The following is a 16,588-nucleotide window of genomic DNA, read 5'->3' as shown; positions in this document are numbered from 1 at the left end:
TAATAAAGAATTCAGAAATTCAAAATCTGGCAACACGACGAGTGGTGACGTAGACACGACATTCCCAAGCACGTGTATTATAGCGGCGTAGAAAACATGTTTATCTTCTTTGATTCACTCGGTGAGTAAAAACAAAAGCTAGAATCTTCAGAACAGTTTATATTCAGATAAACTTGCGTTTTCGGTTGCTTTATAATTAACCGGGGAGTTCTTAACATTAATACACGTGATTGATTGTTTTTAAATCGGATTGCACGTGATTTTGAGGAAATGGAAATCGACGTGAGATTAATGAGTGAAAGAGAGAAAGATGAAAGTTCATTTACCACCGAATCTAAGCATTTATTAACACCTGGGAATGTTGTTGTAGAAAATGGTTTAGGATTTATGAGGTAGTGTTTATTAATTTATTATATACTCATTGTTTAATATATACATATACTGTATATATATTTATTTAAAATTTAGTTTGTTTATAAGGTTTGTTTATATTCACAATGATTTCTAGAAAACTTTTATTTTTATTTATTTACTTGTTTTCATTTTGTAAATCCATGAAATATCATCAGCAAGAAGAAATTTTAAAGAAAAAAAATGTGTTTTTACAAAAAATAATAAATTTTGCATGTCAACTGTCAACAAAAAAAGAAGTCAAATATTCATTCCTGTTTCAGATATTTGTGAATGAATAATTATAAAGGAAACAATTAAATTCGGTCCTCAATGACCGAACCTCGGGGTTAGACTGAATCAAAAGATATCCAGCTAAAAGAAAAAGGTTTTAATATTAACGAATAGATGTAGAAATATCTAGATGTAATTTGACACGCCGAATTGATTGGTATTAAAAAAAAATTACTTACGATCGATTTGCTTAATTTAATAAATTTTAACAGAATTTAATATATATTACGTATTCTTTATTAGTCTAAATAGTCTAACTTTATTAGTTTTTTGAAATACAATAAAAATTGATTATGAAACCAAGTGTTTTCATTACACTTTATTGCTTAAAAGTCATTGGGATTAAGTTGTTAGAACCTTAAATTATTTGATTTTGAAATATAACTTGATATATTTGTAGGAATAATAATAGAAATAGAAATGACAATAATATTCTAGTGTCTGGAATCGTCTTTAGTCCTCCTCGCACCTTTTTTAACCGTCGTTTCCCCTTACTCGTCTCCCTCTCCTATTCTCTCTCGTCTCCTCTGCGACCCCCTCGTTTATTTTCTTAACGTTTTAGGAATTTGACTCGTCTAACCCCCACGTATTTACATATTTAATATTGATTTGAAAATTACTCGACTTAGACCTTCGGTCGAAAAATGTATATTTTCTTAATATTATATATTTAATTTAATTTAATGAAATAATTATTTTAACGTTTAATTTTCAGTGGACACGGAACTTACGTTAGAGACGATAAGATATTTGCTTCTGTTGCTGGTATTGCCGAAAGGGTTAATAAACTGATAAGTGTGAAACCTTTAAAGACAAGGTTTGCAATTTTTCAATTTAAAAATAAGAAACTTCAACACGAATTAAAATAATTTATATTATCAAGTTTTTTTATAAATTTGTTGCTATAAATTAACATTTTTTTTTACATCTGACTTTTTTTTAATCAATTTAAAATTCATTTATTAGTATATTAAGATACGTGCTTCTAGTCCTTTATTTTATATGTTGAGTATAACTTGTCTGCTTGGAGCTGTTATATTAAAGAGAGGGAACACATTTGTTACAAGTCCTAGTAAAAAAAAAAAGCCCGAGTAGACAAGTATTTTAAAAAAATGCGGATGATGATAGCAGGAGAGATGTTTCGGCAAATAATACAAAGCATCGATAAGAATCCTTATATTTCAGATATATTGGAGAAGTCGGTGATGTTATTGTTGGCAGGATAAGAGAAGTTCAACAAAAACGTTGGAAAGTAGAAACAAATTCTAAGTTGGATTCAATTCTATTGTTATCGTCTGTAAATCTTCCGGGAGGTGAACTTGTAAGATAATTTTAGTTTTGTTTTTGAAATAAATTAGAATTTATTTACATTTTACAAAATTATTATAACAGTTACAATATAGGTCAAAAGCACTAGTGTTAATATTTTACTGAAAGTTTTATAATGATTTTAGAAAACTGAAGAATATAAAATAAATGTTAATTACTTAATAAAATCAATTTATATGATCAAATATTTTCTGTAAAGTTAGTTTTTACTTTTATTTCTTAACTTTACATATCCAAAAAGCAAACAAATTGAATTTGTTTACAAATGTGTTTACTGTCATTTATCACTAATTTATCGTGTTTATTGTTTCATTTCTAAGCAAAATGGGGTGAGAACGAATTCAAATTAGAATGCATCTGTGACTGTCTCGTTGTCGACTCTTGTTTGAAGATGTCGAAATCGTCGACGGCTAGTTTTTTACCGAAGCCGTTGGTCGTAGAAATATTGAATTTGAATTGTCTTATATTACTTATTTGATATGCTGGCAATCTTGCAGAAAATCGGTTTATTTATAGACATTTTAAGATAATGAGATCAAAGTTACAAAGAATTATTTCAAAACTGCCTGGCTTGACACAACATTCAGTGTCCTAAGTGAGATTGAAGGCAGCTCACATGGTAGAAAAGTGTTAAAATAGTATTTTCTTAAGATTATGTTGAGACTAGAGTCAGAATAATACAAAATGTACTAACTTCAACTTCACTGAAAATTGCTTTGGATTCCAATTCTGACCCCACAACTCCTGCTATACACAGTCTTGTATGAAAGTTTATGTAAATTTAAATATTTATATACTGTGTCTATGCTAATGTTTGTTTGTTTGGAGGTAATCTCCAAAGCTACTAAACCAATTTTTAAAATTCTTTTGCTATTGGAAAGTTTATTCCTTCCAGATGAATATAGGCTACTGTGTATACTGTTTTCATATTAAAAAAGGAAAATGCACGAGAAAGACGTTTATACCATAGGATTTGATTTACATCGTTGTATCATTGTTGGTCTGTTCTGTTCAAAGTCAATTCCCTTCACTAGCTGGTGGGTTTTTTAAATTTATTATCTTATCTATTTGGTTTTGGAAAATATGGACCATCATAAAACTAAGATCCTTAACTCCTCTGATTTCATCCCTCTACCTCAACTCTTAAACCTTTTGAGTGATCTAGACAAATTTTGTATCATTACTCTCTATAATTCTTCAAAAAATATATTCTACTTTAAAACTTGGACTCTCATTCCTTTCCCCTGATTTCATCCCCTACAAATTGTCAAATCCTTTGACTGATTTGCATAGTTACCCTCTGCCGCTCTGCAGGAAACATATGTTACCTTATAACAATGATAACTCGACTCTCTCCCCGAGTTCCTGAGCAACACCAGGCATTTTTGGCTAGTTTATAAATATTTGAAATACAATTTAAAATAGTGAATCATGTTATTATCATTCTAATAAAGAAATTTCTTGGGTCTAAATATATCATTGAAGATGCATGTGCTAAGTTTTTCATTTCAGATATAAAATTAATTGAAGTAATGAAAGTTTTCTATCATTAATTTTGCATTTGTTTTCCTTATTTTGAAAGAGGAGAAAAACTGCTGATGATGAATTGATGATGAAACAATTTTTAACAAAAGGTGACCTCATAAGTGTATCCTTTTTTTATTTTATAATAAATTTTAAATAATTTTTATAGTAAATTTCCATACAATAAGTTTGCAGTATCTGTTTTATACTAATTTACCAAAAATAATCTGGAACTATTGACAATTGACACTAACACAGACAAACACCATATATACTTACTATAACAAAATATAAAAAGATTTTAAAAATCGGACATAAAAAACTGGCACACATAAACTGCAACTATATACTAAACCAACAAAATTCACACCTAAATGCTAATTCCAGCAGTAAATGAACAAGTAACTTTAATGCTCGAATGTTTTCGGCCGTCTTTTGGAGGCCCTCGTCAGGAAAAATGCACAAAACAGAAAAAACAGTTCTATCTTTTGAAAAGTTTTAGCTTTCGAACATAGCTGTGTTCTAATTTTTAAACATTTAACCGATGTTCAATACAAAGATCGTTACGTATTACAACATATAAATAAATTATTTTTTAAATAAAGCTATAAATAAATTCATTAATAATATAATATATGGTGTTGTAAAACTTAGCCCGATGTTTAACATATAAACGATGTTCGATAAGGAAAATTGTTTCCTTTACAATGCCTAAAGCTAACCTAATTACACATCAAAAATTATCGTTATACTTTGTGGCATTTTAAATAATACTTTCTGAATATAGTCGGAGTTAATGCAACCTCCCTTTGTGCCCTATGTAAATTTCAAGAGCCTCCAACGAACATAAGTCATGTCGGTCAAAAGCCGTGTGTAAAATCTTTTTTCAATAAATATTTTTATTCAAACTTAATTGTTTATCAGGCTGAAGTGCAATCCATATTTTCAGATGGTTCTTTATCTTTGCATACTCGTAGTTTAAAATATGGAAAGGTAAATTCTATATTTCACATTTTATTAATAACAATGTTTAACTTTATTATTTTAATTTTATTAATAAATAATATTTTAAAATATTATCAGTTAAATCAAGGAACTTTAGTACGTGTTTGCCCAACACTAGTAAAAAGAAGGAAAACTCATTTTCACAATTTGCCTTGTGGAGCTCATATTATCTTAGGTAATAATGGTTATATATGGATTTCTCCAGTCATCAATGAAGATGTTGAACATTCAGGTGGTTATGCACAATGTTTAGAGGTAATGGAAGTTTTTCAACACATTAATGTTAATCTAATTATTTATTTGAATAAAGACATTTACATACTTTCTTGTAGCAAATATCAAGAAGTGATCGAGAGACAATAGCCAGATTGAGAAATTGTGTCATGGCTCTGGCAAATTGGAAGTTGATGCTATTTGATACAAGCATACAATATGCTTTTGAAGAATCATTAAAATACCAAGTAAGCTTATATTAAATTGACTTGTATTATATAGGGTGATTATAGAAGAATATTGAAATGGCTATCTCCGAAGGTTGAAAGGCTATATCTCCACAACCAAAGAACTTATAGCACCGTTTCACAAATCATTGTGTAGGAAACGTTCTGAACTTTCAGTTGCTTGTAGAAAGATGTCACTATGAGTGCCCTTCGTCACGCTATGAGAGTGTGTTGTTAGTTTGTGCCAAAATGGCAATACCACACAACGGAAGGCATTCTGTGTTGGTGAGTTTGCTAAAACTGAATCGGTTATGACCGTTCAATGTGTGTTTCATTGTAAATACAGAATTAAACCTCCCGACAAGTGGAGTATCCTATGTTGGTTTCGTCAGTTTAGTGAAAAAAGGTGCATTTGCAAAGGCAAAGGCTCTGGACAGCTGACTATGTCTGAAGAAAATGTGCAATGGATTCAGCAAGCATTTGTTCACATTCCAAGAAAATCAACTTGACGAGCTAGCCAAGAACAAACAAATGCTTACTGGAACCAATTAAATAAAGTAACATAAAACAACACCTTTCACCAGTCCAGCACAACATTTAATACCTTAAAAATGTGTTTGATCGTTTTAAGCAATCTTCTTCAGCTATTGATTGATGGGTCGATGAGCATAAATACTCAGTGAATAAAAACATTGACTAAAAACTTACTTAAAGCCTGTTACCGGTGCGCTTCACTTAAAAAACCGTTACGAACGTTTTCGAACTATTAAGTTCTTCCTCAGGTAACTAACGACCGTTAATCGAATGCAATTCGAATAAAATCCTACTGGAATACGCTTCCGAATTCCATCGCTTGGATCGGTGACGTCATCCAGGCATGCGCTCCTTTACCGGCTGTTTACTATCTTAAGTTCTTGTTTACGAGTGCTTGCCATGCAGTTGAGAGGGCGATTTCGTCTTTGTTGTTGATGCAGTTATCTTCTGTGAGAGTAGCCATATATATGCAAAGAGCTTCTAGCCATCTAAGATGGTGTACGCATTGAGTTGTGCGAATTACTTTGGCTTGATTGAGTAAAGGTTCTATTTCCGGATCCGAGGCATAGATAGCTAGAGCGGTGGTGGACCTCGCGTGTAAAATATCACTTGCGTGTTCTTTTAGTCTTACTTCTAGGGAGCGCTTCGTGGATCCTACATAGACCAGGCTTCTGTCAGTTCTGTGGTCCATAATCGGGATGGAGTATACCCCCGGAAGTCGTTCCTTGTTGGAAGTGTCTTTACCGTTCCGTAATATATCCGAAATTGTAGCGCATCTTCTATAGGCAATGCGGATATTCTTTTTCTTAGCTATTGTTCTGTATATTGCTTTAAGGTATGGATTGTATGTGACCGGTATGAAACTAGTTGTAACTTCCTTGTGTAGCTGGTTCGGTTGTAGTTCTTGGCGTTGGTGTTTGCGGACCAATTTACGTGTAATCCCTTGGTAGCCGTGATTCTCGGCTATGCGTTCTATACGTTTCAGTTCGGCCTGGAGGGAGCTCTGGGAGGACGAGTGTGTATGTGCCCTCTTAATTATCATCAAATTTGACCAAACAACATCAACATCAAATTTGACCAAACAACCATCCACACGGAAGTCTACCATAAACCAGAGGCGGAACATCTCTATATACCGGTAGGATCCTGCGACCCGCCATACTATAAAACGGCAGCCTTTAACGCTTTAATTAAGAGGGCACATACACACTCGTCCTCCCAGAGCTCCCTCCAGGCCGAACTGAAACGTATAGAACGCATAGCCGAGAATCACGGCTACCAAGGGATTACACGTAAATTGGTCCGCAAACACCAACGCCAAGAACTACAACCGAACCAGCTACACAAGGAAGTTACAACTAGTTTCATACCGGTCACATACAATCCATACCTTAAAGCAATATACAGAACAATAGCTAAGAAAAAGAATATCCGCATTGCCTATAGAAGATGCGCTACAATTTCGGATATATTACGGAACGGTAAAGACACTTCCAACAAGGAACGACTTCCGGGGGTATACTCCATCCCGATTATGGACCACAGAACTGACAGAAGCCTGGTCTATGTAGGATCCACGAAGCGCTCCCTAGAAGTAAGACTAAAAGAACACGCAAGTGATATTTTACACGCGAGGTCCACCACCGCTCTAGCTATCTATGCCTCGGATCCGGAAATAGAACCTTTACTCAATCAAGCCAAAGTAATTCGCACAACTCAATGCGTACACCATCTTAGATGGCTAGAAGCTCTTTGCATATATATGGCTACTCTCACAGAAGATAACTGCATCAACAACAAAGACGAAATCGCCCTCTCAACTGCATGGCAAGCACTCGTAAACAAGAACTTAAGATAGTAAACAGCCGGTAAAGGAGCGCATGCCTGGATGACGTCACCGATCCAAGCGATGGAATTCGGAAGCGTATTCCAGTAGGATTTTATTCGAATTGCATTCGATTAACGGTCGTTAGTTACCTGAGGAAGAACTTAATAGTTCGAAAACGTTCGTAACGGTTTTTTAAGTGAAGCGCACCGGTAACAGGCTTTAAGTAAGTTTTTAGTTCAATCCAGTGTAGTAGCATCCGACCTTTAAAAACATTGACAGTACGGTCCTTGCTGCGTTTGCTAAACAGCAAGATATCACAGTTTTCTGGGATCAGGCAGCGATTATAAGGGCTACAAGATCCACGCGGGCAGTGAGACACCTGGAAAAAATAGAAATTCACAAGGCGCAGATGACCACACAGTGCATCAATCATAGGGATGCCGACGGGTTGTCCTTGGCCTGGAAGTCTTTCTATGATAAATTGGCTTAACCTTTACATCTTCATAGACGGCATTTTTAATTAATTGCTATAATATTTACTTAGTATATACTTTTCGTTGATTTTTAATTAGTTTGTTTATACCTGTTATTTTATTTTTATGTTTATTGTAATTCTGTTAAGAACGGATTTGCGAGTTACTGTTAAATGTATAGCCGCATTTTGAATTTTTGTTTTTCGTAAATTCAAATTTCTTGTTCGATTCATTGGTAGAACAACTGAAGAAGATCGCTTAAAACGATCGAAAACGTTATGCTGGACTGGTGAAAGGTGTTTTTTATGTTACTTTAGCAAAGAACTGCAAATTCCTCAAACAATGGTTTGGAAAGTGTTGAGAAAGTGATTGCATTTCAAACCATACAGATTACAGCTATTACAGGTCCTTAATGAATGTGATTAAGAAAAGAGAATTGAATTTTGTGAGTTTGTTCTTAATCAGATCGAGGAAGATGATACCTTTTTTTGTCTAAGCTTCTTTTTAGTGATGAAGCGACTTTTCATAACTGTGGTCAGGTTAACTGTCACAATGTCAAATGCAGACTTGGAATCTTGAAAATCTTTGTAAAATTGTCAAACATGAGTGTGATTCCTCCAAGGTTGTTTTGTGCTGTATCCAAACACAGTTTTCGGCCCATTGGTTTTTCACGAGGCCACTGTTACTGGAGTTTCTTACTTGGATATGCTCATTAATTGGTTGTTTTCACAGCTACAAGAAACTCGGGACTTCATTTTTCAACATGACGGAGCGGCACCCCATTGGCACTTATCTGTTTGCAGATACATTACTGCAGCGATAGCTTGGTCACGGAGCAGTTTGGAACCAGGCTCTTCATCACTGACCCCCAAGAAGCCCTGATCTAACCCATTGCAATTTTTTTATGGGATTACATAAAGGATCATGTTTGTTCCTCCACTGCCGGCTGACAGTGAACTCAAAATGAGAATAACTGCAGCCATCCAAACCGTTAACACCAGACATACTGCAAACAGTGTGGAATGAGTTTGATTATCGATTAGGTATTGTTTGTATTTCTAATAGCAGTCACAATGAACATTTATGAAGTAATGGTAACTAAATAAAACTTTACAATGTGATGTTTGAAATGATGGTCAACCAAATGTGTAAGTTTTGTTGTTTTGTAAATATAGCCTTTCAAAGTTGGAATATTCTTTTGTAATCATCCTGTATAAATGTCTTTTGCTTTAATTTATATAAATCATAATAAAAACAAAACTATATTTTATCTTCTTTAGATAAAACATATTTTAAAACCAGAAAATGAAAAAGATATTGCAGCTAAAGTAAAGTTTCGTTTAGATAAAGAGATTTCGTTTATAAACTGATTCAACACGACAGAAAAACAACAAACAAAGAGAAAACAGATTTATAATGTCACTCATTGTTTATTCTGAAAAAATTGTCTGTTTAATTAATTTAATTTTTGTTACTCAGTCTATCCACTTTTTTCCGTACTCTTTATATTGGCTGTAAAATTAATAATCCATGTACAAGAAAAGTCTTGTATAAGTGTATTACATTTTACAATCAAAATTGATATTTAATTGTAAAATGATTGAATAAAAACATGCCCTTTTATTATCAAACTAAACTTTTTTTAATGATTTTCCACTGCCATTGATAACCATTAAGAATGTTAAAATGTAGAGTAAAACTAATTACTAAAGATGTTAGTTCTATGGCTATTCAGTTCAAAATTTCATTAGATAGCTTAACAGGAAAGACGCGTTATATAATTGCAAAACAACTCCAATATAGCATACTTGATACCGAATGTGCATTGACAAAAGTAATTATGATAAAAATATGTCTCATTTATAATTTATTGATATCGATGTTGTCACTATATAATTATTAATTAATTATTACTAACATCGTCATTGTGAACTTTACGGAATAGATTAAGTTTAATTTATAATATGCACAAGTTTTCTTAGAACAATAAAGGTCCAGGCCACTGACAGATCCACTATTCAAGAAAACAAAATGGCATTGAAAAGTTGTATTACATTTTAAGTAATATTACCTTAAAATAATATTTAAGTTCACATATTAGTTTCTTTTCTTTAGAGTCAGTACAAATGTGTCAATTTTTATATAGAAAAAGAAAGAGTCACCGCATAGTTTCTGCACCATTGGCATATGCTATGAAGATCAAAAGGGCACAACCATAGTTTGATTTACTATCATCAGAATCACTTTTCAACACCTTTTTTTAAGCATGTTAATCTCTGTTCAATATTAAATTGTTTGAAAATTACTTTTCAAGTTGCTAAGAAAAGAAAGGAAAGAATGTGACTGGTTTATACTTCCACAAATAAAATTCCAGCTTTCAAATAATTCTATGATGGATACCCAGAGTCTATTTGGACCCCACAGGTATTCAACATTAATTGCCACGTGTAATGTCTGATTTTTTGTGATCTCTTTCATAAGGAATGCAGAAATGGGAGAATAGTATTTGCAATATTTTGTTAGCTTCTTAGCAATGGCAATGGTTTTCTAAAATTCACTATTCAGTCAACTGGGACCCCACTGTGTAAATCACATGTATGACTTGACACGAATTTTTTTTTTTGAACGTTTTATTATTCCTGTTACCTGTTTATGTCAATCATATATTACAAATTGTCTGAGGCAGTAAAATGTTATAAATCATAAACATACAATATAAAAATGAGAAATGTCCAAATAGAGGATGAACTGTTGTAGTTTATCCTTATTCAGATAACTTAAATTCTTTTTTTTGCAGTATGAGTAATCCAGATTACAAATGTTCTCATCCAAGGAGTTGTTATATACGTTTTTTATTTGTGAAATAAATATGAAAAATATTATTCCAGTGTTTCATTCCATAATAAAATAAAAAAATTATTAGATAAACATTGATTATAACATCTAGTCATATTGTTATAACAGTTACAGTATTCTTGACTTATATCTTTTTCAGTACACACAATAGCAACAAAAAAAAAAAAAAGACTAATTTAATGGGGCCCAAAGGACACCAGGTGAATAGAATAGTGTAAATGAAGATATTATAGGATTAAGAGGAAAATAATAGTTTACTACTATTTTTAATTTTCAGAGGATTTTATTACTGTTATATGTGAGGGAAGTTTTCTGTGCCTTATGGCATTACCTTCATTATGTTAATAAATAAATAAACATAATATGTATATACAGTAGAGAGTCGTTAATCCGAATCGCCGGTTATCCGAACAATTTTCAGCCGGTTATCCGAACAATTTTCAGTCGGACAGTGTCGTGCTGAATCAAATGTTTTTGATACTAGATTTACTTCTATAGTATAATTTTCATGTTTTTATATTTTTCAATATATTTATTTTGTTTGTACAAAATAAAGAAATAATTTTTAACGATACGATAGCCTCGATTATTATTATAAAAATTTTCGTTAGGCTTAAAATCGACGAAAATTCAACACGAAACGACACGCGACAGAGAAAAATTCAACACGAAGAGACACGCAACGGAGAAAAATTTGAACATCGGACAGGTTAATATATTTTTTCGTACATAATCAGTTATCCGAACAAATCACTAATCCGAACAACCCCAGTTTCCAATTGATTCGGATTAACGACTCTCTACTGTACTTTGAAGGTGACAATAGCCACTAGTGTACAGTTCCTCATCTATATTTTTAAAGATACATTGCAGAAATTAAAACGTGAGTCAAAAGTCGCTTGGACCCAAAACTACTAAAAATATATTAATTTTGTTCATGTAGGGAAGACATGGAAGTTAACGATGGGACCTTTCTGTTGATCTTGAAAAATAATTTGCAAGGTCAACAAAAACAACATTATTTCCCATGTAACTACATTAACAAAATGTATCATCAGTACATTTGGAATGAAACGGTTGCAAGAACTTTAGAAAATTTTCTTCTATTTTCTTCATAAATAAAAAAAAAAATAAATTCATTTAGTCAAATCATCTTTTAATCGCCTGACTAATAAAAAGTTAATTAACTTGATAATGCATCAATGCATCAACAGAAACACTTAGTTACAATGGGCGTAAAACTGCGATTACAGATGGATTTTCACACTATTAGACAAGAAAATGACACGTCATGAATTGGCAGGCACAAAAAATTATGGAATATTTACATTAACAGACATGTAACAACACAATGCAACAAAACAATTTGCCAGTTGCTTTAGAGTTGCTATGTAAACATTAGGGTTTCTCAAACGGGATCCCGGCTGTTTTTTAACCTGGGAAATTCTTCTCATCCCGGGAAATCCTGCAAATATCTTAAAAGTTTGCTTTTTTGTGTGTTAAGGTTGAGGAAATTTTGCAAATAGAAAGTATAATTAACTCATAAACTGTCAGAATACGTTTGTATTTATTAATTTTAAGCCCGCTTATTAGTTTTTTAAATTTTTGCTTGTTATGGCATGTCACAGATTGTCAATAATCAACATGTATTTGTGACAGGACTCTGAAAATTCTTTACTTGTCAGAACCTGTAATATATGGAATAATTGTGCCAATGCTGTCTTAATTTTAACTATGCCCAGTAGCTTCAATAACTGCATTATGCCAGGTTGTGCAAATTGGGCAAGGATACAAACAAGTACAAAGTCTGCAAGTACGAAGTTTTTCTTCGTAAACCTGATTATTAAACAGAAGCTTAACTGAACCAATCTCTTGCCGAGTACAGTGGGGTCTGATCTCTTCATAATATTAGATGTAATAAAGACAGAAATTTTTCCAGTTCAACGAGAGTGACCAAAAAGTTGTAAATTTTGGAAATTTCCGCGAACACTCGGTCCTAAAACCAATTAGTTAGAAAACGAACAACAGACAATCTGTTAAGTTTAACATATTTAGATTTTTACAGCTATGGTGAGAAACGTTTAAAATCTACAACAACCCTGTGGCGTCCTTTGATATATACTAGTGATGCGACAAAAGAGGCATTTGACATTGACCGGTATCGGCACCCTCGGGATTTGGCACGCACACACCTACCTGGACCATCTCTGATTCCATTCATTAGCCACTGGTAGGGAGCTACAGTATTTCACTAACTTGTAAGTGGATTGTTTTAAGATTTAAAAAGAAAAGAATATTTTGTTATTTTTATGTACGTTTCTTCCCAAAGTTATATTTAATTATAAGTTTCTTTAAAAGTATATTCATACAATTGAAGAATTTTTTGTACTAGATATGTATATTCATCACACATTTTGTTTTACCAAGTAAGTTTTTTTTATAATTTTAATTTTAGCCCTTATATCGTGGCTAGTGATTCAAAAATTTATTTTAAAAAAGTTTTGGCTCGAGACCGTATAATGAAAAAGAAAACATTATTAAAAGAGAAAGACCAATGCCTAAATTAAATATAAATACGTCGACAAAAAAATTTCGACATTTTGACGATAAAATTTATGACGAATGACGATTCTTTCGTAAAATTGAAGCAATTTGGAAATCAAAAGGGAATAGAATTTAACATTGGTAGACAATATAAAAGAAATATTGAAAATTATAACGAGATAATTACGATTAATAGATATATCTAAATTAATAGATGTTATATGTTTTTTCTCAAAGCGAGAATTGGCATTTAGAGGGCGTAGGGAATTTATTGAATCTAATAACGGAGGTAATTATATTGAACTTTCTTATTTATTAAGTACGTCGGATAATCTATTAAAAATACATTTAAAGAAGTATACGTTTTTACTGGCTTATCGGACAAACGAATACGAACGGGCCCTGACGCGCAATTAATTGATCGCCCCCGAAAGTCGGCTTCTTACAGAAACACAGCTTCCCTATCATCAAATGTCACGGCACGCCACTGGTATCTAGTATGTCCTCGGTAAGGTCCCCGTGCAGGGCATAAGCGTTGATGACGGAGAGGGGCGTCCCCGTAACATAGATCAGTGCTTCTTGGTATTCGAGGCCCTGGATGGTGGGGTTTTGCGAGCGGTACCGGACAGGCCAACGGTGGGCTATAGCTGTAAGTAGCCCGCCTCCCTGGCCGTGGTGCGGTCTGCCCGAAACAGAGTGTACCCCGGTAGTGAGATGGGTATATCTGGCGTCAGGAAGGTCTCCTGGATGATGATAATATCAGCATCACGGTACCACTCTGCGGTTAGGAGGAGGTCGCGTTTCGATCGAACCCCCCGCGCGTTCCACTGTATGAAACGGAGAGTGTGTTGGTTGTTCGGAGAAATAGCCATTTGAATGTTGTGTCTTTTGCTGGCGACGACGGAGTTTCGCAGACTCAGCTGGTGTGGGCGTATTGAGGTCCTTGTGGGAAGGGGCATGGGATGGACCTGGAGCCGATTGGGATTCCATGTCCGACCACGGGTTGTCCGTGTCGGGCGTCGTTGTTGTGGTTGGTTGGTTGTGTTTAGTCCCTTTCTTCTTTTTGCTTCGTTGTGTGTCAGCTGTTGTTTCTGCCGTGAGGGAAGGACGTTTGTTTGGTATTGGTGTGGCCGTTGCCTGTTCCGGACCTAGAGGTCGGTCAGGTGGGGGCGATGTCGAGATGGGCGTTTGTGATCGTGGGCGGGCAGTTTGACAAAGGTTCCGTATCTCTGCTCGGAGAGCTGCCACGGTAGACTCGAGTTGACTAACTCAGTGTAGAAGGGTCGTAAGGTCCTCCTGCATGCCATAGGGGGAGCCGGTTGTATCGCGATCCCGACGAGGAGGCTGGCCACCAACCTCTTGCACATTTTTGGTGGCGGCGGTTGCCGCCTGAGCGAAGGTGCGGGGAGGGCTGCGTCGGGTTCGCATTGCCTCGACATATGAAACGCGCTGTAGGGCACTGAATTTTAGAAGGTGTGCTTCATGGTGAAAGATTGAGCAGTTAGGGGAGTCGACGCTGTGTTTCCCCCCACAGCGCGTGCACCCTCTGTCAGTGGTTGTGCAGTTAGTTGGGTCGTGGTCAGCCCCGCAGTTGGGACAGCGGCGGCGTCCCCGGCAAGTACGGGCGGAGTGACCGAAGGATAGACAACGTCCACACATGTGCGGCCGGGGGATGTAACGCGTACATGGGTAGCGCTGATAATATATTGTCATGTAGTCAATCGGGACAACTCTGGCCACCGACACGTAGACGGTGGGACTTGTGAGGGTAATGGTGTCCTCAGTTCGCGTGAAACGGCGAATTTCGATGACCGGGTGATCGGCCGCTGTGAGGGCCTCGTATATCTCCTGTACTGTTATTGAGGGGTCGAACCCCCAGAGGAGGTATGCCGTGAGGGCTGAGTCCGGGGCCAGTCGACTGCGGACAGGGGATCCGGCGAGGGTGTCGATTTGATGAGCCGCCTCAGCGGTATGGGAGTCCCGTGTCTTCAGGATGAGAAATCCCCCTCGGGAGTATCTGACGTCTGTGAGTAGGTCTGGGTGGGGGAAGTGCGGTTGGAGCGCCGCGTGCAATTCTGCCGGACGTAGGCGATGGAGGGGATCATGTCCTTCCAAGACGGTATAAAGATGGTCTGGGGGAAAATCTGGACGAAATGGATCTAAGTTTGTCCAGCTCTGAGAGCGGAGAAAAGAACCGAAAATCAGCGTGGACGGGGCTCTGCACCGCGGCCGGCGGTGTCGGCTCCTCTCCCGAGGCCTGCAAGACCATGCTGAGTGAAAGCCAAGAAAAAAAAAAAAAAAAAACTCCTACCTGCACTGACTATCACGGAAAAAACTAAACCTTTCTAGCCGTCGAAAACGTGCTAGGGCAGCGGGCTGGAAACGCAAATAACCAAATTCAAGGCGGAGACAATGAAAGGCGTCCTCGTTCATCATCTTCTTCTTGTTTGTGGGTTTATACTGGAAGGTATAGCCGTTATCGGCTTTTCTTCCGATGCGCCGCCTGGTGACTAGGTGAAGCGGCCGGTCTTGTTAATATACCGCTCGAGGGCGAAGATGTGGTGGCGCGGGTCTATGCCCGCGTTTGGCCAATAGAGTTGGTTGAGATGCCGAGTCAAGTGCAGGTCCAGGGAGAGGGCCTGGCCCAACTCCCGACGGGCCCCGTTGTACGCCGGACACACCAGCCAAAAGTGGTCGGGGGTTTCTTCCCGCCCACAGTGCTGGCAGTCCGGGGAGCTACTAAGATGACGTGAGTGAAGAAAAGAATGCAGGGGCGCCGTATTGGTACGTAACTTCGCCAAAAGCGTTTCGGCACGGCGCGAGGAGGCCAGGTAGTAGGGCCAATGGGAGAACGGCCGGAGGCGTCCTCATTCAAATACTGGTGCGTCCTTAAGTACACTCTCATGGTCGCGCCAGTGTTGCCAGCTAAAAACGCATATCAACTAAAATAATATCGGAGTATCCCAAGACAGCCAAATATTGCAACGCCACAGCACTAGCGGAAATTTGAATTTGCCTACTGAAACGCTTTCGGTTGATCGGTTTTCGGATAACGACGCTCTACTGTATTTCTAGCTCGACTTGCCTACAGATGCAACGCTGCTAGCGAACACCGTTCCAAATGACAACGCTGTTCTATCATAGTTTAGGCGGAGAGTGGAACTCGGAGGATTCCCCAATAGCGCAAAAATTTACGAATATTATATTTAGGCTCGTATTTAAATATTTATATTGTTTTTATTATTTACATGCGCAATTTATTTAAGTAAAAATTATTTTATATATTTTTTATTTCTATTATTTCTAAACACGAATCAATAGTAAATTTATAAAATATTTGAAAAAAAATCGATCTGGCATCAATTTTTCAG

The 16,588-nt window shown here is 36.1% G+C and overlaps 1 protein-coding gene across 1 annotated transcript; it reads left to right on the top strand.

The window, feature by feature from the left end:
• Positions 1 to 63: 63 nt before the first annotated feature.
• Rrp4 (exosome complex component Rrp4) lies at positions 64 to 9,453 on the top strand. Its single transcript, XM_067270041.1, has 8 exons — positions 64 to 392; positions 1,400 to 1,501; positions 1,870 to 2,005; positions 3,596 to 3,661; positions 4,462 to 4,530; positions 4,621 to 4,797; positions 4,875 to 5,003; positions 9,098 to 9,453. The coding sequence occupies exons 1-8, from the start codon at positions 271 to 273 to the stop codon at positions 9,185 to 9,187; spliced, it is 891 nt and encodes a 296-aa protein (XP_067126142.1). The 5' UTR covers positions 64 to 270; the 3' UTR covers positions 9,188 to 9,453.
• Positions 9,454 to 16,588: the final 7,135 nt, after the last annotated feature.

This window comes from Centruroides vittatus, unplaced genomic scaffold (genome assembly GCF_030686945.1).
Source record: "Centruroides vittatus isolate TY-2023 unplaced genomic scaffold, ASM3068694v2 contig_361, whole genome shotgun sequence".
NCBI lineage: Eukaryota > Metazoa > Arthropoda > Arachnida > Scorpiones > Buthidae > Centruroides > Centruroides vittatus.
Note: the sequence above shows the minus strand (reverse complement) of the source record. Positions and strands in the feature narration are given on the sequence as shown.